Below are 27,287 nucleotides of genomic sequence, written 5' to 3'. Positions count from 1 at the left end.
GGAATGATGCTAAAGCTGAAACTCCAATACTTTGGCCACCTGATGTGAAGAGTTGACTCATTGGAAAAGACCCTGATGGTGGGAAGGATTGAAGGGAAGAGGAGAAGGGGATGACAGAGGATGAGATGGTTGGATGGCATCACTGACTCGATGGAGATGAGTTTGGGTGAACTCTGGGTGTTGGTGATGGACAGGGAGGCCTGGCGTGCTGTGATTCATGGGGTTGCAAAGAGTCGGACACGACTGAGCGACGGAACTGAACTCACTGAAACCTCGGGGAGCTTACATTCCACCCTTTTTGCCTTTAACTTTGACATTCATACTTGATGAGGAATAGGTGGAAAACAGAGCGGCTGCGTAAAGTTCCTGGAACAGACCTGCTCAGGAAAGTTATCTGTGCCTGTAACTACCAGAAGTTTTAAGGAAACTCCATTTTGTCCTTTCTTTCTGAGTAGGTCATAGAGCAGGTCTGGGCTCAAGGAGCTGTCCCCATACCCTCATGGGAGGGTTTGCTGTTGGTCAGATTTCCCAGCACTGATGCAGAGGGCTGCTCACTTCTAGCACACAGATTAACAAATTAATGTTAGTTAATTTGTTACAGTCCTGCTGAGATAACCCTGAGCTGGGCTTCAGAGCCCTGGCTTGATTTAGAGATCCTTTCCTCTGCTGTGCCACTTTGTAGTGACTTCTTGAAATGGCTGTGGTCCCAGCTACTTCTCAGGGATCTGAGTAGATCACTGAGGTAGAGTTCAAGAAGGGGTATTATAAAATAAAATTTGTTTTTTTAACTTAGAGAAAGAGCCCACCCAGGAATTACCAGTTCATTGTCCCAGTAACTGTTTGGAAGAGGCTGGGGATCCTTTTTCTGCTGTTCCCTAGCCCTTAGTTACCCTGTAGTTTCCTTAACCAGATATTTTGGGCTGGAGAGACTCTAATTAGAAAAATTTAGAGATTGTGGACTTATATTTAGAATCAAAGGGTCATGTATATTCAGGGGAAACTTTAACTTTGCCAGTTAGATTCAGAGTGTACGTTACCTCTGCTGAATGTGGGCTTCCCTGGTGGCTCAGACGGTAAAGAATCCACCTGCAGTGCAGGAGACCAGAGTTTGATCACTGAGTCAGGAAGATCTCCTGGAGCAGGGAATGGCAAGCCATTCCAGTACAAAGCTCTGCTTTTTTGCATGACAGCAGTCTTGCTTTTTTAACAGACATTAGTTACCAATGTAAAAAGGCCCCAAACTGAAACAGCACTTTGGATGCGCTAGCTTTGCTTGTCTTTAACATGCTGGAGCTGTTGACTTCCTAAAGTCTCCGTTCTAGACCTTTGTGGAGTGTGTGGTGTGTGCTGGGACTAGGGATTTGAAGGTGAATAAGACTCACTTCCTGTGCTTAGAGCTTACCATCTAGAAGCATCTGAAGTTTATATCTTCTCCACATTTGGATCACATAGAAGATCCCCTCTGATATCCTGGTCTTCCTGAAACTGACTGCATCATTGCTTTGGAGCTGTCAGCCAAAGGGAAGGGAGGGCGCTTGTGCTTATGTTAGTTGTTAATAGTGTGGAGAAGAGAGGACAGTGATGGTGATGGTGGGAGCGATGGCAGCTATTCTGTGGAGCCCCCCATCCCTGCCAGATCCCAACCAGGTGCCTTAAAACCTTATATTCTTTGATTCTCTCAACAGTCGTACTGGGTAGCTAATATTGTCTATCGTCTCCTCATGAGGAAGATGAACTTGGAAAGAACTTTCCCAGGCTTATGCAGCTAGTCAACATCAGGGTGGGATGTTTTTTTTTTTGGACTTAGTTTATCATTGTTTTTGCCCAGGTAAGATTTAAATAGCATTATGAATTGTGTTGTTTTCTCTGGAACAAAACACATTTAGATTATGTGTTATATGAGCTGAATCTATACACAAAACCAAAAAATTTATACTTTGGCTATTCAAAATTATTATGCACAATATAATAAAGAAGAATTTAAGAATAAAGTTTATCTCCTTGTTCTTTTCTTTCTTTTGGTCTTGCTGGCTAGGGATTGAACCTGTGCCCTTGGTAGTAAAAGTATGGAGTCCTAATTCACTGAACCACCACAGAATTCCCCATTCATTGTTTTCATTTGTTCAGATTTCCTTCCAATTTTTGTCTATGAATATAACTAGTATAAAGTTGTCTTTTCAGTGAAGATGAAATTGATAATTTTAGCATTAAGATGGCATAAACATTTCCATGTTTCTACACAGTCTAAAAAAATATCATTTAAGTAATATTCTAGTGGGTTAAATACCATTCTCATTGAACATTTAGGTTCTAATTTTTAAAAATTAGATACTGGGACATTCTTGTTTTTATAACATAGGATGTCTATCTTTGTTTGAATTATTTTCTTTAAATAAAAGCCTTTAGTTACTTCTTAAACTCTTAGACTCTTCTTTGACATTGATTTTTAGAAATCAACCTCTTATGGCTGCCTAACAATGTGATTTGTTTATTTTGTCATTTCCAATCCTTATTATTTTAGAACCTTTTTGTTAAAATGTGTAGACCGTGTTCCAGCTGTTTATCACTTTCCACTTAAAACTGCTCTCCGTTTGAAAATTTAAGAGCAGATCTGTACATAAAAAGGTACCAGGTTGAGGCTTTTGAGGCATACAACAAGGCAGCAACATAATCTAGATCCCTTGGTTCTTAGCTGGCTGCTTCTTCTAGTAAAATAACTTTCTCCTGTTTACAGAGCCCATATTTGTGTACCTGTTTGTGTGTGTGTGAGTGGAAGATGGCTTGAGAGCTCTTAGTCGCCATAGTTCCAAATGTCTAAATATACAAACAGGATCTGGGTTTCTGCCATCCATGTGAATGCAAGGCTGAAATGTCCATGTAAATATTGTGACAGGACATTTCCTTGAGCCTTTGCCTAACCTTTCCCAGAGACTAGCCAAGCAAAGAGGTGATGACTTGATAGATACCAGGCCGGACTTCCTTACTGAAAATCCTCCATGACCTGAGGGCAACAGGACTGCTTAGATTATAGGGTCCTCCTCTGGCTTAGTATCTCAACAACTCTTAGTGGGGAGGGGGAGGGTAGGAAAGAGAGAGACAGAGGGAGGGAAATTGAGATTTTATTTTAAAATAGGTCACCAGTAAATGGTGAGAATTATTATGTGCCAGGTCTCTTGTTTATAATTTATTTATTCTCCATATAAACTGTGTGAGATAAGTTTTATTATCTCCATTCTACAAATGAGGAAACTAAGGCTTAGGGAGTTTGTGACTTGACCAAAGAAACATTAATTTTGGAGCCAGAGTTGAAGCAGGGCTTATCTACTCTCAAATCCATGTACTTTCTTCTGTTGTGTTGGAGAAATATTCCATCCTATTCTTGTGAAGTCAGGAGCCAAGTACCTGACAAGTCATAATGACCAACGTCTTCCTTTCAACATCTGTAAGAACTGAACATCTAGTGCAAATGAACGCTTTACGTATAAAGCTTTATGATGTGACTCAGCCTTCTTCGTCCATCTGTTCCTAGTAGATAAGTGTGTACCACTTAGGGAGGACGGAAAGGCCTCCCAGTCCTGGCTTGGGGCAGGTGAATGGCTGGATTGCCAGCCCTGTGAGCTTCTGGCTTTCCCAGTGAGTGCTGCCTTGGTGTGCTATGTTCTTTCTTCACTTCTTGTTCTTTGTTTTTGTTTTCTCCTCAGATCTAGATACTGATGACGATTTAAATAGCGACGATTATGAATATGAAGATGAAGCCAAACTTGTTATATTCCCAGACCACTATGAAATAGCCCTACCAAATATTGAGGAGTTACCAGCCCTGGTCAGTGAGTGTGCACGGCTGCTAGCTAGATGCGCGTGACTCTCTGCGTGTGTCAGGTGTGTGTGCTGGGCGGTGGGGAAGGCAGGGTGAGTGAGAGAGGAAGAGGAGAATGAGCAGAAACAGGAGCAGATTGCTCCTTGTCTGCAAGAGGGCCCTGCAGGGTCCTTTGCGGTAACACTGGGCCACCTGCCCTCTGCTGCTGCTGGCTGGCCTCCTCCACGTGGGCTGGCTTCTTGTTACCTGTGAATCACAGTCTTGTGCTTTGATTTTCAAACTGTGTCCCTGAGATGTGCAGGAGAGGGACTGCCTTCCCTTTAGAGGGATGCCTACAATTTTTCTCTTCTGCATGCTGGCCTTCCGTGTATAATTTTGTTTGGGAAACATAAAAGAGTTCCACTGAGAAACAATAGCAACACGAGTTTGAAAATAACCAAGTATTTAGAAATCACAGGTGTCCAGGAGCTTTGTGGGAGTGTATTCTTTTAGGACAGAGATCGCTTGCTAGATTTTAGAATTTAGATTTAGTGGTGAGTTTTTTTCCCCTTCCTTTCTTTTTTGTGAAGCAGCTTTCATCTTCCTGGACAACTTAAAGCCGAGGGCGGGGTGGTGGTGGTGGTGGTGGTGGTGGTGGTATGAGGAAGCCAGTTTCTGTTTTACTTTGATTCCTGAATTCTGTGGGGCCCAGACTATTTTGCTACTCTTTCCTCATTTCCTGTATTGTCTCCACGGCCTCATCCTTTTTTTTGTGTTCTTTTCCTTTCTTTTCCTCTCTTCTACTCTGTTGCGTCCTGACTTCTCAGAGTCTGGCCACAGATAGCAGAATTAGACATTCCAGCTCATTTTTTCCCTCCTCAAGGTTTGCTGAAACCAAAGCTAAATCTCTAGGCCCCCGATTCTTCCAAATGTTGTGTGACTCTGTCTATAGCCTCCTCCCTGCTCCCGTGTCCCTGCCAAGTGGGCATATTAGTGCTTGGGGTTCCCATGGCATTAGGGGTGAGGTTTCCACCATTCAGCAATTTTGCCTCTGATCTACTTTATACCTAAACATAAGACCACAGATTGAAACATTTGTCTATTTAGCTATGATAGCTCTTTCCTCTAATTATTTGATCTAGCATATGCTTTTTATTATGATAGTACCAAGTGCATAGCTTTTTAGCAATGTGTACAGAATTTAATTACCTCTGCTTACTGCAGTTCCCTGTATCTACTCACATGGCATTTACTAAGGGCACAATATATGGAGGACAAAATGGTCTTACCATTATCTGATATTATATACTAACGTTTATATCTGTGTAAAACTAGGAGTTCTCACTGCTCTTGTTTAATATAACTCTTGAGTCTGTTATCAAAAAAGAAGCAGCGCATTGTGAATGAATGTCATGAGGGATGATTTTTCTCTCACTCACTTATGAAAAAAAGTCTTCATGTGAGAAAAGTTAAGAGAGCCTTTAAATACTTTTAATTATTCTCTATGTGCAGAACATAATTCCAAGTGTGAATGCTTTTATAGAGAGGTGAAGTGTCACAGAAATCTGAATCTAGCAATATATATTATAATTTCTAATAGAGTCTTTTAGAATTAAGAAATGCTTTAGGAATTAAAAAGAGAGAGAGAGAATTGTTTGGAAGATAAGGTAGGCAGATAGAAGAGGAAGCCTGGATTTATCTGATGGTAACTGGTTTTATCTATATAACAGATGCTTGTTACTATAATTTCTTTGCATGCTTTTGCTTCATTTTTGGTATTTGGTAATTCTCTTTTTAAGTACCCCAAATGATTGAACTTCAAGTTACCCAACCAGGTCTTCTATCATCTCTTGGATTTCTCAGCACAAGAAAATTCAGTTTCAGATAGGTACTCTGTAGATTCTACCATAAAGCTGAACTACCTGTTAGTGATACAGGGGTCACAGAGGGATGGCGTCTGGGACTCAGTAGATCTAGTGCCTCATTTTAGACTCAGGAGGTCAAGCAGTGGTGTGCTTGCAGTTGGTTAGCAACCAGCTCCCTGCGCTGTAGTGGTTGCCGATTGCAGTGGTGTAAATACTCCCACCGTGGCTGATTTCAGGCTAACATATCACCAATGCAGTGTTGGCAAGAGATGTGAAGGACACCATCACCTATGGTTTCCACCACTTATATAACGTGGATATAAGTGACTTCCCAAGCATATAGATTAGATATAAAGGTAGAGTAACACAGCTCTGGAGTGAAGAGTTTTAAACATTTTTTGCCTTTAAAAAATATATTTATTTGTGAGCCTGTAGAATTTAATTTTTAATAACAGCTGTGCTTAACAATCTTACTTGAGAATTTCTTAAAATTTAGCAATCAATTCTGTGAGCCAGTTTGAGCCAATTCCAGAACACCCCTGAACTTGAGATAATTCATAGTATAATGTAGGATAATGGATCCTGACTTTCAATTGTGATCCATAAAAAGGGTCTCTAAGTGATTTTAGATGGTATTCTGAAAACATTAGGTCAATGTTTTATAGTGTCCCAGACGATTAAGGAAATTTTGTCGAGTGTCACCAGGAAAGAATCTCAAAGAAAAGAGAGAATATTATATCCGAATCATTGTGCATTACAAACTAGAGCGCTTAAAGATCTAATGCGGTGGAGAAGATTCAGAAGAGGACAGGGAAGGGTTCAAGGTGGTCAGTGAAACAGCAGGGAGATTAGAACAGGCCAGAGTAAAAAGATGAGGATTTGTAGCTAGAAGTGCCAAGGCAGCATGGCCCAAACACATCGCATCAGGAAGGAGCTCATGGTGAACTCAGCCTTGTTTTCTAGGGACATTCCTGGAAGGGAGTGGAAGGTGATTTTTGATAATTGAAAGGAAGCACTAATTATATAACACTGCTTGTGGGAGATGAATGGGAATATTTTTGGAAAACATTGAGAGGGGGCAAGATAGGGAAAGGGGATTAAGAGGTATACACTACTAGGTATAAAAGAAATAAGATAGAAGGATATAATGTACAGCACAGGGAATATAACCAGTTATTTTATAATAATGTTAAGTAGAGTATATGTTACAAAATATCAGATTACTATGTTGTACACCTGAAACTAATATAACATTGTAAATCAATTATGACAAAAACTTCTATCAAATAAACAGTCCTCCCCCCACCAAAAAAAGAAGAGGTTTAAAAATATTTATGAATGCCCAATTGCCTCATCTGTAATGGAGTGTAAGCTTTTTTTTTTTGGTAATGGAATGTAAGCTTTTTGAGGGCAGGAGCCTTTTCCTTCTCCTGACTGTGCCTAGCCCAGTGGTGTCAGTTAGCAGTGTTCAGTATATCCTCAGAGAGTTTTAAAAGCTGGAGAAGGATGGGCTCTAATGTTCACAGGAGATCACTGCCTGCTGGGCAGAGAAGAGGGAGCAAGAGTGGGAGAAAGAAGACCTTAAGGCGGCTGTTGTGTGGCTGGAATGATGGTTGGGACTAAGATGGGTGTGACCGAAATTAAGAAGAGGTAGACTGCAAGTAGATTGTGGATGTAGGGCTGGTAGGAATTGCTCATGGCCTGGGTGGGTGTGGGATGGCACCTGAGGCCTCTGTTATCTCTTTTTTTTCCTTGTAGTTGTTTACTTTATGTTTTTATTGGAGTATAGTTACTTTACAATGTGTTAGTTTCTGCTGTACAATGAAGTGAATCAGTTGTGTGTGTGTGTGTGTGTGTGTGTGTGTGTGTGTGTATCTGTCTCCACTTTTTAGATTTATTTCCTATTTGGTGGTGATGGTGGTTTAGTCACTAAGTCAGGTCCAACTTTTGTGACCCCATAGACTGTAGCCTACCAGGTTTCTCTGTCCATAGGATTTCACAGGCAAGAATACTGAAGTGGGTGGCCATTCCCTTCTCCAGGGCATCTTTCTGACCCAGGGATCAAATCCTGGTATCCTGCACTGCAGGCGGATTCTTAACCAAGTGAGCCAGCAGGGAACCATAGAGTATGTCTCATAACATAGAGTATGTTCTGGGGTCAGTTGTTGGTGCTACCCAGAGGAAAACATTCTGTATGAAGTTCAGCTAATTGTGCAGGAGGGATAGTGATATAGAATATACATTTTTGTTAAAAAATTTCAATGGCTTTTATTAGATTCAGAATTGGGCATCCATCATGACTATCTCATTTTAGAATATTTTTATTACCCCATAGCCATCACCTACCCCTCTGCTTCTTATCCCCCTAGCCTTTGGCTATCACTAATCTGCCTTCTGTCTTTTTGGATTTGCCTATTTTGTCCATTCCATATAAAAGGAATCATGGTTCTTTGTGGCTGGCTTCTTTTAACTTAGCATACATTTTCAAGGTCCATCTAGGTTGTAGCATGTATCGGTACTTGATTCCTTTTTATTGCTGATAACAGTTCTTATATCAAAATACAATACTTTATCCATTTATCATTAATGGACTTTTGGCTGTTATAAATAATGCTTCTGTGAACATTTGTTGATAAGTTTTTGTGTAGACCTATATTTTTATTTATTAATACCTTGGGTGTATACCTCGGAACGGAATTGCAGGGTCATATGGTAGTTCTGTTTAACCATTTAAGGACCTGCCAAATTATTTTCCAAAGTGGCTGTGCCATTTTACATTCTCATCAGAATATGTTTTTAAAGAGAGCTGAAAATATCTTACAGCATTAAACAAATAGTGAATAGTTGTGAGAGGCCTGTGTCCAGGATCAGCGGGGTTTGGGAGAAAGTAGAGAGTCTGCCCTCCCTGGTGGTTAGTTGGTGCCAAGCTGGACATCACAGATTTGCTCATAATGGCTGGTCTGGCGCAGAACATCTAGGCATGTCCCCATCCAAGGTCACATTTGCACCAGATTAGGAAATGGAGCCATGCTGCTTGCATTCCATTCAAGTGCCCTTGACCACATGTCATTGTGTGATGAGTTAAGGATATTGGATATCTTGGTGTAAATTTGTTAGGAGTAAAACATACCATTTGGGTAAATCCTAGATATTCCTGTTGCTAATTTCACCCTTGTAAATTGTTCACCTTATAATTTTCACTCCACTTGCTAAGAGACAGAAATTGTTAAATCTGACTTTTATGATTGGATTTACAAACTGGATTTAGTTCTTTGCTATCTTGTGCCATTGTTAAAACTGCAAATTCCAGGCCAGGACGAAACCTAACTAGACCCAGGGGGAAAGTGCTAGAGTCAGGAAACTAGCATCTTGCTCTCATGGTAACTAAGCTGTTTGAATTTTCTTGACTTAAGTTGTATTTATTAATAAACTTTAAGATTCATTTTACAAAAGTTGCTGTTCTCAAACTGTTTTATGTATTATATCTGCATTTGTCTTATAGGTAACAATTGCTTGTGATGCAGTTCTCAGCTCAAAATCTCCATACAGAAAGCAGGACCCAGATACATGGGAGAATGAATTGCCAGTGTCGAAATACGCCAATAACCTCACCCAGTTGGACAATGGAGTCAGGATTCCTCCAAGGTGAGAGTCAGCAAAATGGAACTTTACTGCCTAAAACTGGCCAAAGGATTTTTCTATGTCTCCACTGAATCAGCAGTTATATATGTTCTTATCAGTTGCCTTTTATAAAAATAATCTCAAAAATTCTCTCTGGAATTACCTATACCTTTGTTGTAGACATTGACCGTGGCCAGTCCCCACCCCGGAGGCGAGCCCATCTCCACCCTAAGGCATCTGATTGATTGCAGACACCTGCAGCTCTTTCTTAGGGGCTTTCTCCATCTGCCAGAGCCAGGTTGGCTGGTGCATGGGACAGTCAGAAATGCTGTGGAGTCATTCACCCTCCTGTCCTCCTGGAACAGACCCCAACCAGAGGCTGTGGAGTGGAAGGATGAATACCTAGACCCCCACCCTCACGTGGGGTAACCGTCTCCTGGTGTTCTGCAGCTAGTCTGAGCCCCACTGGTCCAGGGGGTCATCTGCTTGTTGACAGTCTCCGGCCTGGCTGCCTACCCTTTCAGTCTCTCTTCCCTCAACTCCCCTAGGGTGCTTCCTGGGATCACCTCCCTCACAAGCCATTTGCATTCAGATCATTGTCTACCTCTAGGGGGACCCAGCTACAAAGACTTAGAACAGTCTTTGGTTATCACCTTTTGGCTGGAATGCTCTTTAGGCTTCATTGGCACCTCCTGTAATCAGAGGCAGGTGTCTTTCCAGAGGCAGGAACTAGAGGGAAAGAGCGGGTGGATTCAGAACGTGTCCTATCTGTTTGGACCCTGGCTGTGCTGCCCTCTGCTCTGTGTGGTCTTAGGGAAGGCTCTGTACCCTCTGTTGTTCTCTGTATTAGTGGGGATGGTAATAATGTTGAAGAGTGTTTATTAGAATTGCATGGTAAGACTTCTGAAAAGCCCTTGCCCCATACCTGGCATTTAACCTTCATTTAAATTGTTAATGCAAAGAAAGAGGAGAACAATAGAAAGGGAAAGACTACAGATCTCTTCAAGAGATTTGGAGAGATCCAGGGTACGTTTCACACAAGGATGGACACGATAAAGGACAGAAACAGTAAGGACCTAACAGAAGCAGAAAAGATTAAGAAGATGGCAAGAATACACTGAAGAAGTATACAAAAAAGGTCTTAATGACTCGAATCATCACAGTGATGTGGTCACTCACCTGGAGCCAGACATCCTGGAGTATGAAGTCAAGTGGGCCTTAGGAAGCATTACTAGGAATGATACTAGTGGAGGTGACAGAATTTCAGCTCAGCTATTTCAAATCCTAAGAGATGCTGCTGTTAAAGTGCTGCACCCAATATGTCAGCAAATTTGGAAAACTCAGCAATGGCCACAGGACTGGAGAAAGTCAGTTTTCATTCCAGTCCCAAAGAAGGGCAATGCCAAAGTACATTCAAGCTACTGTACAATTGTGTTCATCTAACATGCTAGCAAGGTTATGCTCTAAATCCTTCAAGCTAGGCTTCATTAGTACGTGAACCAAGGACTTCCAGATGTACAAGCTGGGTTTTGAAGAGACAGAGTAACCAGAGATCAAATTGCCAACATCTGTTGGATCATAGAAAAAAGAAAGAGAATTCCAGAAAATCATCTGCTTCATTGACTTTGTGAAAGCCTTTGACCTTGTGGATCACAACGAACTGTGGAAAATTCTTAAAGAGATAGGAATACCAGACCACCTTACCTGCCTCCTGAGAAATCTGTATGCAGGTCACAAAGCAACAGTTAGAACTGGACACGGAACAATGGACTGGTTCCAAATCGGGAAAGGAGTACATCAAGGCTGTATATTGTCACCCTGCTTATTTAACTTATATACAGAGTACATCATGAGAAACGCTGGACTGGAAGAAACACAAGCTGGAATCAAGATTGCTGGGAGAAATATCAATAACCTCAGATATGCAGATGATACCACCCTTATGGCAGAAAGTGAAGAGGAGCTAAAAACCCTCTTGATGAAAGTGAAAGAGGAGAGTGAAAAAGTTGGCTTAAAGCTCAACATTCAGAAGACGAAGATCATGGCATCTGGTCCCATCACTTCATGGGAAACAGATGGGGAAACAGTGGAAACTGTCAGACTTTATTTTTTTGGGCTCCAAAATCACTGCAGATGGTGACTGCAGCCATGAAATTAAAAGACACTTACTCCTTGGAAGAAAAGTTATGACCAACCTAGATAGCCTATTCAAAAGCAGAGACATTACTTTGCCGACTAAGGTCCATCTAGTCAAGGCTATGGTTTTTCCTGTGGTCATGTATGGATGTGAGAGTTGGACTGCGAGGAAGGCTGAGTGCCGAAGAATTGATCCTTTTGAAGTGTGGTGTTGGAGAAGACTCTTGAGAGTCCCTTGGACTGCAGGGAGAGCCAACCAGTCCATTCTGAAGGAGATCAACCCTGGGATTTCTTTGGAAGGAACGATGCTAAAGCTGAAGCTCCAGTACTTTGGCCACCTCATGCGAAGAGTTGACTCATTGGAAAAGACTGATGCTGGGAGAGATTGGAGGCAGGAGGAGAAGGGGATGACTGAGGATGAGATGGCTGGATGGTATCACAGACTCGATGGACGTGAGTCTGAGTGAACTCCGGGAGATGGTGATGGACAGGGAGGCCTGGCGTGCTACGATTCATGGGGTCGCAAAGAGTCGGACACGACTGAGCGACTGAACTGAACTGAAGGAGTAATATTGTCATCCTACTTATTTAACTTGTATGCAGAGTACATCATGTGAAATGCCAGACTGGATGAAGCACAAGCTGGAATCAAGATTGCCGGGAGAAATATCAATAACCTCAGATATGCAGATGATACCACCCTTATGGCAGAAAGCGAAGAGGAACTTAGCCTCTTGAAGATGGTAAAAGAGAAGGGTGAAAAAGCTGGCTTGAAACAACATTAAACAAACTAAGATCATGGCATCCAGTCCCATTACTTCATGACAAATGGAAGGGGAAAAAGTGGAAACAGTGACATTTTCTTTTCTTGGGCTCCAAAATCTGCAGATGGTGACTGCAGCCGTGAAATTAAAAGACACTTGCTCCTTGGAAGAAAAGTTATGACAAGCCTAGACAGCATATTAAAAAGTAAAGACACCATTTTGCCAACAAATGTCCATATAGTCAAAGCCATAATCGTGTACAGATGTGAGACTTGGATCATAAAGAAGGCTGAGTGCCAAAGAATTGATGCTTTCGACCTGTGGTGCTGGAGAAGATTCTTCAGAGTCCTTTGGACTGCAAGGAGACCAATGCAGTCAATCCTCAAGGAAATTAACCCTGAGTATTCATTGGAAGGACTGATGCTGAAGCTGCAGTCTTTGGCCACCTAATGTGAAGAGCTGACTCATTGGAAAAGACCCTGATGCTGGGATAGATTGAAGGCAAAAGGAGAACAGGGGCACAGAGGATGAGATGGTTAGATAGCATCACCAACTCAATGAACATGAATTTGAGCAAACTCTGGGAGACAGTGGTGGATAAAGGAGCCTGGCATGCTACACCCATGAGGTCACAAAGCATTGGACACGACCTAGAGACTGAATAATAACAACAACGAAGTGTTTTCCTTTCTACTTAGATTGTCAGTGTATTAGAGTTTTGTTTACACTAGTAGTGAAGCATTACTACTGGTGGTTAATGCTTTAGAACCTCAGTTGTTTATACACATGGGATCTTTCATAATTTAAAACTCGCTCAGGCTTTACTGTCTCTCATGTAAGGAATTTGGAGGAAATGACCTCTCTTCCTACCCTCAGGTTCTGTGTCAGTTTTCTCAGATAAAAGAGCTCTCTTGGAGGACCTGGCCCCCGCGTGAGTGCTCCTTCTGGTCTAGAATGGGTCTCTGTTATTCCACTGACCATCTCCTGTGACCACCCCCCCCAACTTGAGACACCCCTTTTTCTTAGATGTTTTCTTATCATGCCTTGTGCTGTGGTTGTGCTAACTGTCCTCTGATGACTTCACAGTGGTTGGAAGTGTGCCAGGTGCGACCTTCGGGAGAACCTCTGGCTGAACCTGACTGATGGCTCTGTGCTGTGTGGGAAGTGGTTCTTTGACAGCTCCGGGGGCAACGGGCATGCGCTGGAGCATTACAGAGACACAGGCTACGCTCTCGCTGTAAAACTGGGGACCATCACTCCGGATGGGGCTGGTGAGTGTGCCTTTACCAACTCAGGCACCTGCAGTGGCTCTCTCTTGGATTAACCAGTGCCTTCTTCTCTGGGATTGGAGGCCATAAGCTCTGGACTAAGACAGCCCAGGCATGAATCCTGATTCTACCTCTTATTAGCTGTGAGATCTTGGGTCAGCCTCTGGTTCCTCATCTTGAGGATAATCATGGTATCTCCCTCATAGGTTTGTCAAGGTGCATAAGCATTTAGCCCAGTGCCCACAGTAGAGTCTTGGTAAAAGTATTTTGCTTTTGTATCTTTCTGTATATCCCTTGGATAATGGCTCAGCGGGAAAGAATCCACCTGCCAGTGCAGGAAACGCAGGTTCGATCTCTGAGTCAGGAAGATCCCCTGGAGAAGGAAATGGCAACCCACTCCAGTATTCTTGCCTGGGAAATCCCACAGACAGAGGAGTCTGGTGGGCTCCACTCCACAGGGTCACAAAAGAGTTGGACACGACTGAGCAACCAAAAAACAAAGAGGACAGAAGGAGGAATCAGGACTTGTGAAGTAAATGTGCATAATCGAACTCACCATTAGAACAGTAGGGGTTCGAAAGCCTAGAGTCCACTGGGGGATTAGTGTCATGATGGAGAAGATGGTTGTTCAAGATACTGGATATTCAGACCCCTTGACCTCAGTGGGCAGTGATTGTGTCCAGTGCAGCGAAGGGTTAGAAGTGCTTCCTACTGATCCTCTGTGTGTTTCCCCACTGTACATTAGCTTTTAGCCATGTTTGTACAGTTAATTCCTTCCACCACTGGGTGAGGGAACAGAGAACTTATATCAGGATTGATAATGAGAAAATTAAATACTGAGCTGTGGTCATAAGAACCCATCATCTCAGTGTCACTGACAACATTTATGAAGCACCGACCTGGATCCATACTCAGGTCAGTCTTCTCCATCTGTCCAGGTGTGAAGTCTCTATTTCTTCTCTACTTTAAGGTAGGATGATTTTTTTTAAGGGCAAATATAGACATTTGTCTTTTCTTCTCTGTTATCTTTCTCTGACTGAATTTTGTTTGTTGTTGTTTTTAGTTGTGTCTCTTTGCCACCCCGTGGACTGTAGCCCGCCAGTTGGATTTGGGGTGACATTGCTCTGTTGAATGACTGGTGTACGTGGCAATCATCACAGTCCTTGTAGGGGCTCCAGAGAGAAGGGTTCATAGGCATTCTATTGGGTACAGTTGTAAGGGGAGGATAATTCAGATGTTTCCTCTTTAGTACTATTTTAAAGATACAGGGCCTTTTTAAAAAATTGAAGTATAGTTGATTTACAGTGTTCGTTTCGGGTATACAGCAAAGTGATTCTTTTTTTTTCAGATTCTTTTGTTATTATAATACATTGAATATAGTTCCCTGCGCTGTACAGTGGTCCTTGTTGCCGATCTATTTTATATATAGTAGATTGTATCTGTTAATCCCAAACTTGTATCTGCTAACGAAAGCAAACTTTGGTAACCATAAATTTGTTTTCTATGTCTGTGAGTATGTTTCTGTTTGGAAATAAGTTCATTTGTATCATCTTTTTAGATTCCACATGCAATGATATGTGATATTTGTCTTCCTCTTTCTGGCTTACTTGACTTGGAATGGTAATCTCTAGGTCCGTCCATGTTGTTGCAGATGGCAATATTTCATTCTTTTTATGGTGAAGTTATGTAGTGCTTTGAGACCAGTTATTATAAGTCCAGCTCTCAGAATATCCTGTTCAAGACTAAAATTATTTATGTATGGGACTTTGTTCTAAAATTTCAGTTGAGCTCTGTCTTACTCATCTTTGAGTTCCATACAAAAGCTTATACTAGGCATGGATACTTTGGTTAAGTGAACCAACTAGTCTGCTGCTGCTGCTAAGTCACTTCAGTCGTGTCCGACTCTGTGCGACCCCATGGACTGCAGCCTACCAGGTTCCTCCATCCATGGGATTTTCCAGGCAAGAGTACTGGAGTGGGTTGCCATTGCCTTCTCCTATTTAAATAATTTTTAATTTAAATAATTAAATAATTCTCCAATTTAAATATTTGTATTCTATTTAGATATATGCTAATAATAAAGGCAAGGATTAATTCTATTCTCTAAGCATCTTTAATTTTCCAGTAGCCTTTTTTTTTTTTTAAAGCATGAAACTTATTTTCAAACTGTGATTTAGAGTTCATCTAAAGTTTCTTTCCTTTAACCTGAGACGGGAAAGTTTTATATTAGCCCTTTGATAATATGGGAAGCAGATGTTCAGTGTAACATATTTAGAAAGCAGAGAAAAATTTAGAGAAATAAAAATCAAAATCGGGAGTTTTAAAAATAAAAATCGGGAGTAATACCACTTCCCAGACAAACCGCTCTGCTTCTAATAATTTGAGTGTTTCCTTTCAGTCTTTTTTCTTTTTTAAAGGCTTGATCAGTTCTCATACAAATACACGTACATAGCCTGCATTTTTACAAAAATTGAATCACACTGTATAAAGTTTTATTCCCTATTTTCTCTATTTAACATTATGTTTTCTATGTCATTAAACATTCTTCAGTATCCCCTGTTAGTTCCACAAATCACTTCACTGTTCCCCTGTTCAGTTTAGTTCAGTAGCTCAGTTGTGTCTGGCTCTTTGCGACCCCATGGACTGCAGCATACCAGGCTTCCCTGTCCATCACCAAGCTTGCTCAAACTCATGTCTATCAAGTCGATGATGTCATCCAACCATCTCATCCTCTGTCATCCCCTTCTCCTTCTGGCTTCAATCTTTCCCAGCATCAGGGTCTTTTCAAATGAGTCAGCTCTTCACATCAGGTGGCCAAAGTATTGGAGTTTCAGCTTCAGCATCAGTCCTTCCAATGAGTATTCAGGACTGATTTCCTTTAGATTGACTGGTTTGATCTCCTTGCAAGTCCAAGGGACTCTCAAGAGTCTTCTCCAACACCACAGTTCAAAAGCATCAGTTATTCTTGTTTCCCTGTGAGATGTTACCATTTTGCTTTTCTGATGAACATCTTTGTATACATGCAAGTCTTTGGGTGTTTGTCTAATGATTTTTTCTTTTAAGGACAGATTCCTGTGAACAAAGGGTTGAACCTTTAAATTTATTTTCAGTTGCCGAGTTTCTCTTTTAAACAACTGTAGTAATTTATACGCCCGCCAGAAATGTATGAGAATACCTATTCCAACAAATCTTTGACAACTTTTTGTATTCAGAATATTTAAAAACCTTGGCTAATCTGTTATCTTGTTTTAACTTGCTTTATAGTGAGGCTGAACTTTTTCATAGTATTCTTGGCTATTTGTAGTTCTTTTTCTGAATTTCTTAGGGTGATTTTCTGGTAGGTTATAGGTGTTTTCCTTACTGGCTTTTAAAAACTTCTTAACCATTAGGAATATTAACCCATTATCTGCCATAATTAAGTTTTTGGTTTTTTTTGTAGGGGAGGGTGAACTTTCAAGATTTTCCTTATCACGTAATTGAGAGTATTTGAATAAATGCTACTTTTCAACCACAGAAAACATAAAACATTGGCAAAAACAATGTGAAACATTCAGCTATGACGAAAGTTCTTGAATTCACTTAGCTGAGAAAATGTTCAGTTTTTGAAAATAGATCAGGATTTGATTCCTATTTATCTTATGCAGAGTTGGTTTTAATGCAAATAATCATTTTCAGTCTAATTATCATATTAGTTTATTTGTTGTTGTTGCTGCTGTTGTTCAGTCGCCAAGTTGTGTCTGACTATTTGCAACCCTGTGGATTGTTGCACGCCAGGCTTCCCTGTCCTCCACTATCTCCTGAAGTTTGCCCAAGATATTAGTTTATGGGATGTATCAATTCTATTTTTGTATCTTTTAAATCTGTTTAATAGATTGCTGCTGCTGCTGCTAAGTCGCTTCAGTCGTGTCTGACTCTGTGCGACCCCACAGACGGCAGCCCACCAGGCTCCGCCGTCCCTGGGATTCTCCAGGCAAGAACACTGGAGTGGGTTGCCATTTCCTTCTCTAATCCATGAAAGTGAAAAGTGAAAGTGAAGTTGCTCAGTCGTGCCCGACTCTTAGCTAGGTGTAGCTTAATATTTATTTAAAAACCAAATAAATTAATGAAAACGTGACATTTCTTTAAATGTCTGACAATGGGCTTTGTGGATATTGAGGCCCAGGAAGGCAGGGTTTCCTCTGTCCAGGGCAGGGTGACTGCCTCCTTATGAAGGTACTCCTGTTGATAGCCCATCTTCCATACTCGATAGGCTCACTGAGGAGCTAATTCAACTCACAAGAGCCAGAATCTTAAAGGCAGGGAGTTTATTTTTTAGTTCCTAATGAGAACCACAACTGCCTGTAAGTGGGATGTTTATGTCAACTTGACTAGTACATTCCTTCCCTGTGGGAAGCTGAAGTATATTTAGACTATTGCTTAGTGAGCATGGAATCCAAGCAGGTTGTGAACTCAGATACTTAATGGTGGTATGATCCAATCATCCTGGTTTCCTTCTCCCCAACAAGGATATACCTGTTCAGTGAGAAACTCCTACTCATCTTGACATCTCAGTCTAGAATTAGTTCTTCCAGGAAGCTGTGATCCCCCAGTCGTGGCCATTGTGGTGGCTGGGTAATAAGAGTGGGCCCCCTATCAAATTCCACTCTGGTTCCATGGGTACAGCAGCAATCAAAATAAGAAACAGATCACCACACAAACAAATGAAGAGCTCTCCTCTGGGGGAGGAGACATTCTTTGGCAGATTGAGGTTGAGGTTGGTGGGAAGGGAATGAAAAAGGTTGGAGGCAGGCAAGGGTGTTTTTTTCTCTCATCATGGAAATTTGTTTACCTAAGAAGAAGCCTCACAGCCTTGGTGACTGCAGGAGGGTCTTCTGAGATGGCCACGGTGAAACAAATCAGTGTGTTTTTGGGGAGCGGGGAGGGCTCTGAAGAGCTCCAGTACCATAGTCCTTTCTGTCTCAGTGCAGACAAGAATTCAGTGAGAGCAAAGAGGTGGATAAGAAGTGATTTATTAGAGTAGGATACTTGTGAAACTTACAAGTGGGTGGGCAAGAGATGCTGTGTCCCGAGAACTTAGTGGGCTGCAGTTTTATAACCAAAGGAAAAGTGGGGAGGGAGAGAAGACCTTTGTCTTTCTTGAATAGATATCAAGTTTCCATCCTCAGTTCCTCCCCCAGGTAGGACCGGGAAGCTTACTTGTCCCTGTATGGTCAGGCCAGGATTGTCATATAGAATTTTGGAAAAATATTTTCAAGTTTTAGTACAATGAGGGTTTTTCATTTTGAAAAGTCACCTTTCCATAAATAATTGTTTTTGTGTGTGTGCACAGAACTTGTTCTAGGGATCATTAATTTACTGAGTTCGCTGGGTAGGGTTTTGGGACTCATGCCACCATTGTTTTATTGTTCTGGGGCATGTCCCTTGCTTCTGTTGCATGGGTTTTTTGGTAAGCAAGCCTGCTTGGTTTTGTGGTTAAGCAAACGTGCTTTCTTGAGTAATCATTAACTTATGGGGGTCTCCCATATTTTTTACTCACAATTCCCCAGTGGGACTAACTATTTAATCATCAATTTTGTCCCATCATTCTGTTCCTATCAGTGGCAGCTGTGAACTCACCTATCCCCCTGACTCTGCCCAGCTCAGCAGCATCTCAAGGTGGCTTTTCTTACTTGGTCATCTTCACCCCTGACCTGGACATCAGTCCAAGGATTTGGAATCAAGGATTGACTACTTCATTTTAGTTTTGACCTGGCTTGTACCCCTCTGTGTGCTTCTTTGCTGCTCCACTGTGGCACTTTTCATAAGACAGCAGACCCTGAACAACAGTGTTGTTGTTCACTATCATATCTCTAGCATCCAGCAAAGTCCCTCACACATAGTGGGTGTCAGTAAGTATTTGTGGAGTAAACAGATGGAGGAAGGCAGACATACCAATAAAATTTGTTCCTCTGATTTACCATTTTTTCTTTTTCTTCTTCTTCATGTCTCCCTTACTGACATCTCTTTCCTCTTACTTGCTTTCGTTTCCTGACCACAGTTTAGATTCTGTTTGGTCTGGGATTTATGCTGTCTAAGGTGATAGTACGCACCTCTGACCTCATTCATTTTGTGTTTGGCTTTCTGGGTCAATTGCTGGAGCATTCTCTTGCTTCTCTTCTTTTCCTTTCTGTGGAAGGTACTCTGTGGGCACAAATATAAACTCATGGTGAAGAGAGACAGTTTGGGTGAACAGATCACACTTACTCTGGAGAGAACCTTTCCTCTGTGGCTTATGACTTGGTGTTTGACCAACAGTTCTGTTTTTCTCTCCATTTGAGTTGTGAGAACAGAGCAGTGAAGCCAGCTTCTATGGTTTCATTAGTCTTTCTAAAACACCAGAGCTTCCTGAAGTATATCTTTACCTCTCTCTCCTTCTTCTTTACTGTGTGGGGATCTGCAGGCAAGATCTGGACTTCTGCCACTTTCTGGGGCCAACAAAGAGAGCTGAAAGTCACATGAGTAAACGACAGCCAAGAAGACATCTGTGGAGGTCCGTTATACCAAACCAGCATTCTTATAAGACTATTTGAAATATTAACATTTCAACTTATGAGGGCAGGGGCCTCGCTTATCTTATTTCTTATTGTATCCTCAGTATCCATACATATTTGGTATTCAGTATTTATTTGCTGACTACAGTGAATGAATGAATGAGTCAGTGAATCCATATGAGTGAACAAGGATGACCAGTGGTTCAGTTCAGTTCAGTTCAGTTGCTCAGTTGTGTCCGACTCTTTGTGACCCCATAAATTGCAGCACGCCAGGCATCTCTGTCCATCATGTCCCAGAGTTCACTCAAACTCATGTCCATCGAGTCGGTGATGCCATCCAGCCATCTCATCCTCTGTTGCCCCCTTTTCCTCCTGCCCCCAAATCCCTCCTAGCATCAGAGTCTTTTCCAATGAGTCAACTCTTCGCATGAGGTAGCCAAAGTACTGGAGTTTCAGCTTTAGCATCATTCCTTCCGAAGAACACCCAGGGTTGATTTCCTTTAGAATGGACTTGTTGGATCTCCTTGCAGTCCAAGGGAATCTCAAGAGTCTTCTCCAACACCACAGTTCAAAAGCATCAGTTCTTTGGCGCTCAGCCTTCTTCACAGTCCAACTCTCACATCCATACATGACCACTGGAAAAACCATAGCCTTGACTAGATGGACCTTTGTTGGCAAAGTAATGTCTCTGCTTTTCAGTATGCTATCTAGGTTGGTCATGAATTTTCTTCCAAGAAGCAAGTGTCTTTTAATTTCATGGCTGCAGTCACCATCTGCAGTGATTTGGGAGCCCAGAAAAATAAAATCTGATACTGTTTCCACTGTTTCCCCATCTATTTCCCAAGAAGTGATGGGACCAGATGCCATAATCTTCGTTTTCTGAATGTTGAGCTTTAAGCCAACAGTTTCACTCACCTCTTTCACTTTCATCAAGAGGCTTTTTAGTTCCTCTTCACTTTCTGCCATAAGGATGGTGGGTGTCATCTGCATATCTGAGGTTATTGATATTTCTCCTGGCAATCTTGATTCCAGCTTGTGTTTCTTCCAGTCCAGCGTTTCTCATGATGTACTCTTCATATAAATTAAATAAGCAGGATGACAATATACAGCCTTGATGTACTCCTTTTCCTATTTGGAACCAGTCTGTTGTTCCATGTCCAGTTTTAACTGTTGCTTCCTGACCTGCATATAGGTTTCTCAAGAGGCAGGTCAGGTGGTCTGGTATTTCCATCTCTTTCAGAATTTTCCACAGTTTATTGTGATCCACTCAGTCAAAGGCTTTGGCATAGTCAATAAAGCAGAAATAGATGTTTTTCTGGAACTCTCTTGCTTTTTCCATGGTCCCAGTGGTACACTACTTCTAATAGCATACTATCCTATAGAAATATTTTAATATTTGTAATCTTTGGCAATTAGTTGTAAAACATTTTTTCAATCAAAATATAATAAATTTGGAAAAATATTAATAGAAAAACAAAAAATAAAAGAAAGAAACCTCATTAGAGATAAGAAGTTGTTACCACTTTTATATATAATTCCTTACAGGTTCTCAGTCTTGGTCTCAGTCTTAGCCTCCATCTTTATAAGTTTTATAAGTTTTCCTTCATTACTTTTGAAACTTAATAGACGTGCTATTTTATTTATTTTTTAAAAAGAATTTATTGAAATATAGTTGATTTACAATGTTGTGTTAATTTCTGCTGTTTAGCAGAATTTTTGCTTCAATTGTACATATATGTATATTGTTATTTTTTTTCCATTATGGTTTATCACTGGATATTGATTATAGTTTCCTGAATGCACATACTATTTTCTAACATGCTTATCACATCATTTCACTCTGGAAAATTTTTTTCCCTTTAAATATTACCTTTATTCATTCATCAACTCATATGGGTCAAGGCTGGGTTGCAGACTGAAGTAAAAGTTACATATAGTAAGTGGAACCTTTTAAATATTTTAGGTAATGAATTTTTAAAATATATAGCTCCCTAATCATTACCTTCACTACAAAGACTGAACATTTCCATATCCTCACAAAATTTCTTTGTGATCTTTCTTAGTAAAACTTCTTATTCCTAGGCAGCCAGAGATCTTCTTTCTGTCATTTTAATTCCGTAAATTTTTTCTTGAATCTTTTTGCTTCTGTGGATTTCTCTATGCTCTCCATGGCTTCATTTGTCATTTAACTTGAAACAATGGCTGGTTTACTTCTAAAGTTAGGTGTAGTTACTCATGAAATTCTGCTTAGGTTATTCCTAGGAGGATCTTGCCTGGAGAATCCCAGGGACAGGGGAGCCTGGTGGGCTGCTGTCTGTGGGGTCACACAGAGTCAGACATGACTGAAGTGACTTAGCAGGAGGATCTTTCTGTGAACTTCCTGTTTCTTAGCTTCTAGTTTTTAAGTCAAGGTTGGAGTTGGGGAGATTAATACTTGTCAGGCTGTGCTTATTTGCTGCAGTAGTTTCTGAGTTAAGACTTGAGTTTGCTAAGCTGAAGATGGAGATAAAGTAAATTTCCTAATGAAAAATGTGTAAGGATTTTCAGTCCCCAAGTCTTCTTCAAATATTTTTTCTGTGACTACATGTCACTTATAAATTCTTCATGATTGCCAAGTTTAAGGATCACAGTTCAATTTTAGATTTCTTGTGTGTTACTCACTAAACTGTTTTTGTCATTGGGGTAAGTAACTGTTATATCTGACTAAATCATCTCATATTTTGGGGGCAGTAAATGACCGGAGATAGGAAATGTTAATTTCTCACACAGGCAGGAGGCTAATAGCTTAAGAACCATATAATTTTATGTGATTTTCACTTGTTTCAAAATCCTAGACCAATGCCAATGGTACATTTCTGTCAATCTTGTAATTTTCTCTCGGAGCTCTGATAAGTAGAGGCTTAAAGTCTTTAAGTCTTCAAAACTATCTCACTGTTATTCAGTCACTTAGTCGTGTCTGACTCTTTGTGACCCGATGGACTACAGCACACCAGGCTTCCTTGTCCTTCACCATCTTCCAGAGCTTGCTCAAACTCATGTCCATTGAGTTGGTGATGCCGTCCAATCATCTCATCCTCTGTCGTCCCTTTTTCCTCCTGCCTTCAGTCTTTCCCAGCATCAGGGTCTTTTCTAACGAGTCAACTCTTTGCATCAGGTGGCCAAAGTATTGGAGCTTCAGCATCAGTCCTTTCAGTGAATAATCAGGATTGATTTCCTTTAGGATCGACTGGTTGGATCTCCTTACAAGTCCAAGGGACTCTCAAGAGTCTTCTCCAACACCACAGTTCAAAAGAATTAATATTCTTTGGTGCTCAGCTTTCTTTATGGTCCAACTCTCACATCCATACATGATTACTGGAGAAACCATAACTTTGACTATAGGAAGCTTTGTTGGCCAAGTAATATCTCTGCTTTTTAATATGCTATCTGGGTTTGCCATAGCTTTTCTTCCAAGGAGCAAGCGTTGTTTAATTTCATGGCTGCAGTCACCATCTGCAGTGATTTTGAAGCTCAAGAAAATAAAGTCTGTCACTGTTTCCATTGTTTCCCCATGTTTGCCATGAAATGATGGGACCAGATGCCGTGATCTTCATTTTTTGAAAGTTGAGTTTTAAGCCAGCTTTTTCACTCTCCTCTTTCACTTTCATCAAGAGGCTTTTTAGTTCCTCTTCACTTTCTGCCATAAGGGTGGTATCATCTGCATATCTGAGGTTATTGATATTTCTCCCGTCAATCTTGATCCCAGCTTGTGCTTCTTCCAGCCCAGCGTTTCTCATGATGTACTCTGCATATAAGTTAAATAAGCAGGGTGACAATATACAGCCTTGATGTACTCCTTTCCCTATTTGGAACCAGTCTGTTGTTCCATGTCCAGTTCTGTTGCTTCTTGACCTGCGTACAGGTTTCTCGGGAGGCAGGTAAAGTGAAAGTGAAAGCCGCTCAGTCGTGTCCGACTCCTTGCAACCCCATGAACTATACAGTCTTTGGAATTCTCCAGGCCCGAATACTGGAGTGGGTAGCGTTTCCCTTCTCTAGGGGATCTTCCCAATCCAGGGATCGAATCCAGGTCTCCCGCATTGCAGGCGGATTTTTTACCAACTGAGCTATCAGGGAAGCCCTAGGAGGCAGGTCAGGTGGTCTGGTATTCCCATCTCTTGAAGAATTTTCCACAGTTTATTGTGATCCACACTGTCAAAGGCTTTGGCATAGTCAATGAAGCAGAAGTAGATGTTTTTCTGGAACTATTTTGCTTTTTCTATGACCCAACGGATGTTGGAAATTTAATCTCTGGTTCCTCTGCTTTATCTAAATCCAGCTTGAACATCTGGAAATTCTCAGTTCGTCTACTGCTGAAGCCTTGCTTGGAGAATTTTGAGCATTACTTTGCTCTCATGTGAGATGAGTGCAGTTGTACGGTAGTTTGAACATTCTTTGTTGAACTAGAAATTCTCACTAGTTTAACTAATGACCAAATTTAAAGTGCATGGGAAGTGTCATTTCTACCTTCTAGCCAATATTTGAGTGGTACTTTACTGTCACGTGTCATCAATTGAAGATATAGTTGATGTAGTTGTTTCAAGTTATTAGTTCAAGGAATTTTTTTTTTTAATACTTAAACATTTGGGAAATTTTTTTCTTAATTGGCCTGGGGATTTTATCTTTTGTGTTTACTTTTGAGTGCACTGAATTGTATTTAGAAAAGAATATAGATGAAGGCTTCTATCCATAAGTTGAAATGGACGTCTAGGGGAAGAGGTATAGAAGAGAAAGCTATACAATGTTTAATCTGTTAATAATAGAAAGACTTGACCTTTTTTTGGTGGCAGTGAGTCTCCATGTATCTGGGTTTGGGTCAGAGGGTCACCGTAGTTCTATATATCACTGTCTTTTTCTCCTCCTGGTATTGTTCCAGAGAGCAGGCAACTCCTTGAACAATCTTATCTTTTGCTGCTGTAAAGAATAATATCTTTATATCTATTTTCACATTTTGTTTTTCCAATTTTAGAGTGAAGAAATTGTGGGGTTTTTGTTTTTGTTTTTTGGCTGAACCATGTGGGATCCTAGTTCCCAGCCAGGGATTGGACCCGTGCCCCCTGCATTGGAAGGGCAGAGTCTTAAACCACCGGACCACCACCAAAGCCCCTAAATGTGTTTTTTGTCTCTCTCTACCTGTTAAGGGCCTCGGATGGTGCCTCACTGAGTCTTGGTCTCCTAAGAGATCTGAGTAGAAAGGACTGGGCCAGGAGTCAGACTACTTGGGTTTGTGCCACATGTGGGGTTTGAGACAAATGATTTAACTTTTATAAGTCTCATTTCCTCGTGTGCAAAATGGGCCTGAAAATGTTTCCCTCTTCCCTGTCGCACTGCCATGTGAGGACAGATAAGGCGGTGGTTTGGGTAGCTTTCGAAAGCGCTATACAGTGCTTCTCAAACTTTCCTGTATGCGTGGGGATCTCGTTAGAATGCAGGTTCTTGTTCAGTACGTCTGGGTTGAGTCCGAGATTCTGCGTTTCTAATGAGCTTTCAGGCATTGCTGCTGCTTTGGAATCATGCCCTACACTTGGAGAAGCTGGGTTCAGTCTGAAGCCTTATGTGGTCAGATGGCAGATGAGGGTTCTGAGGAGAGAAGCGGCCCCCTTCAGCACACAGCTTCCCAACACCAGAGCCCTGTGAGTGGGTTACAGACAAGGCTGTCAACATGCTGATTTCTCAGATCCTGGGCTCGGTGCAGCCTCCTGAGTTACCCTGCTGTACCAGATGCATCATCGTCTTCCATGTGCTGGGGGGTGGGCACGTTTGGGGTGCACTGCAGTCTTCAGAGACCTCTCACCAGCTCTCTGAGGTGTGGACACTGGGGAGGGGGGGACGAGGGGGCAGATGGAAGTGGAAGGTCCTGTGGTGGTAGCTCTGAGACTACAGAGGGTTCCATGGGCAGAATTTCATTTTGTCCTGGACCTCACACCACAGTCCAGCCATTCAGACAGCCTGAGGTCCTGTGTTTTCTCTGTTCTTCACTGGTTCCCCCTGAGGGTGGCAGGCAGTGTCACCGTCTCCTCCCTCCCGCTTCCCTCCTCCTGAACTTATAAACATGCCACTGGGGTTAGAACAGTCAGCGTTAGGCATTTATATTTGTCTAGTTTTAAATTATTTTAGCTTTAGACACTGTCCTCTTTTTCTTGTTTCAGAAATCCTTTATAAAATTACTTTCTGAAATGTTAAAAGGATTGATATATAGATATATTTACAAAAATACCCATTGATTATGCTTATTATCATCTATCTATCTATGCTTATTATTCATCTATCAGTTGAAACTCACCAGAGTTTTTTGTTTGTTCATTGATGTATCCCAAGCCCAGTGCATAGGAGGAGCTTGGTGGGTGCATGTTGAATGTTGAACAACTTGATTGCAGATCTTAGTGCTTATTTTCTTTTTGCCTTCTAGATGTTTATTCTTTCCAAGAAGAGGAAGCTGTTTTGGACCCTCATTTGGCCAAGCATTTAGCACATTTTGGAATTGACATGCTTCATATGCATGGGGTAAGAAAGGTCTCCTTTTGTCTCTATTCCCACCTTGCAGGGAAACTGTTTGGTTTATTTATATAATTCCTATCACATACATCTTCTAGGTTTTAGGTTTTAATGTTTGCATTTACTTCTCAAACTTAATTAGCGTTTTCTTTGGTTATCAGTTTACTTAGAGTTTTAAAATTTTATAATGAACATGGCACCTCATCAAGTACCATTTTGTTTTAGTTGGAGTTTATTTGCAAAATTTTTGTCTCCTTTGATGGAGAGTTGCATGAATCATTTTTTGTTCACTAAAGGCAGAAGGTATGGGGAGATGACCTTTAAAATGATTTGTGACCAACATCACTTTAATTAATTTCAGGAAGGGAAGGAGAGCTTGTTGGGGGTGTTTGGAAAGAGTAAACCAGTAGATTATTGCTGATGGAAACCCTGTGGCTCATTTTGTGTTGTGTTTTCAGGCTGGTGTTGTGACTGTAATATTTGACCCTATGAGGAGCCGGTTAAATGTGCATGTTTTGCTTTGGCCCAGGCCATCTCCCTTTCCTCATGTTCTCCTTCTAATTCCTCTGTCTCGCTCATGTCACTTTTTAATTTATTTTCTCTGCTCTTCTTTAAACCTCCCTCCTACGTTGCGCTTCTCCTGAGCCCCATGGGTTTATTCCACTTTCCTCTCCAACTGTCTTGCTTTTTGTCTGCTGTGTTGTGTTGCATCTGCCTTCTTTTTTATTGATTCCTGTTTGTCTTCTTCCTCCTCCTATCCCCGTTCCCCTTGGTCT

At 41.3% G+C, this 27,287-nt stretch overlaps 1 protein-coding gene across 1 annotated transcript in view; it reads left to right on the top strand.

Annotated features, from left to right (window-relative positions):
• Positions 1-27,287, top strand: part of USP13 (ubiquitin specific peptidase 13) — a 129,685-nt gene that overhangs the window by 41,306 nt on the left and 61,092 nt on the right. The window contains exons 4-7 of the mRNA XM_068971203.1: positions 3,702-3,823; positions 9,164-9,306; positions 13,269-13,453; positions 26,426-26,520. Of these exons, the coding sequence (XP_068827304.1) occupies positions 3,702-3,823; positions 9,164-9,306; positions 13,269-13,453; positions 26,426-26,520 (545 nt within the window). The remainder of the gene's footprint in view (positions 1-3,701; positions 3,824-9,163; positions 9,307-13,268; positions 13,454-26,425; positions 26,521-27,287) is intronic.

This window comes from Capricornis sumatraensis, chromosome 1 (assembly GCF_032405125.1).
Source record: "Capricornis sumatraensis isolate serow.1 chromosome 1, serow.2, whole genome shotgun sequence".
Taxonomy (NCBI): Eukaryota; Metazoa; Chordata; class Mammalia; order Artiodactyla; family Bovidae; genus Capricornis; species Capricornis sumatraensis.
This window is presented reverse-complemented; position numbering and strand designations above follow the sequence as displayed.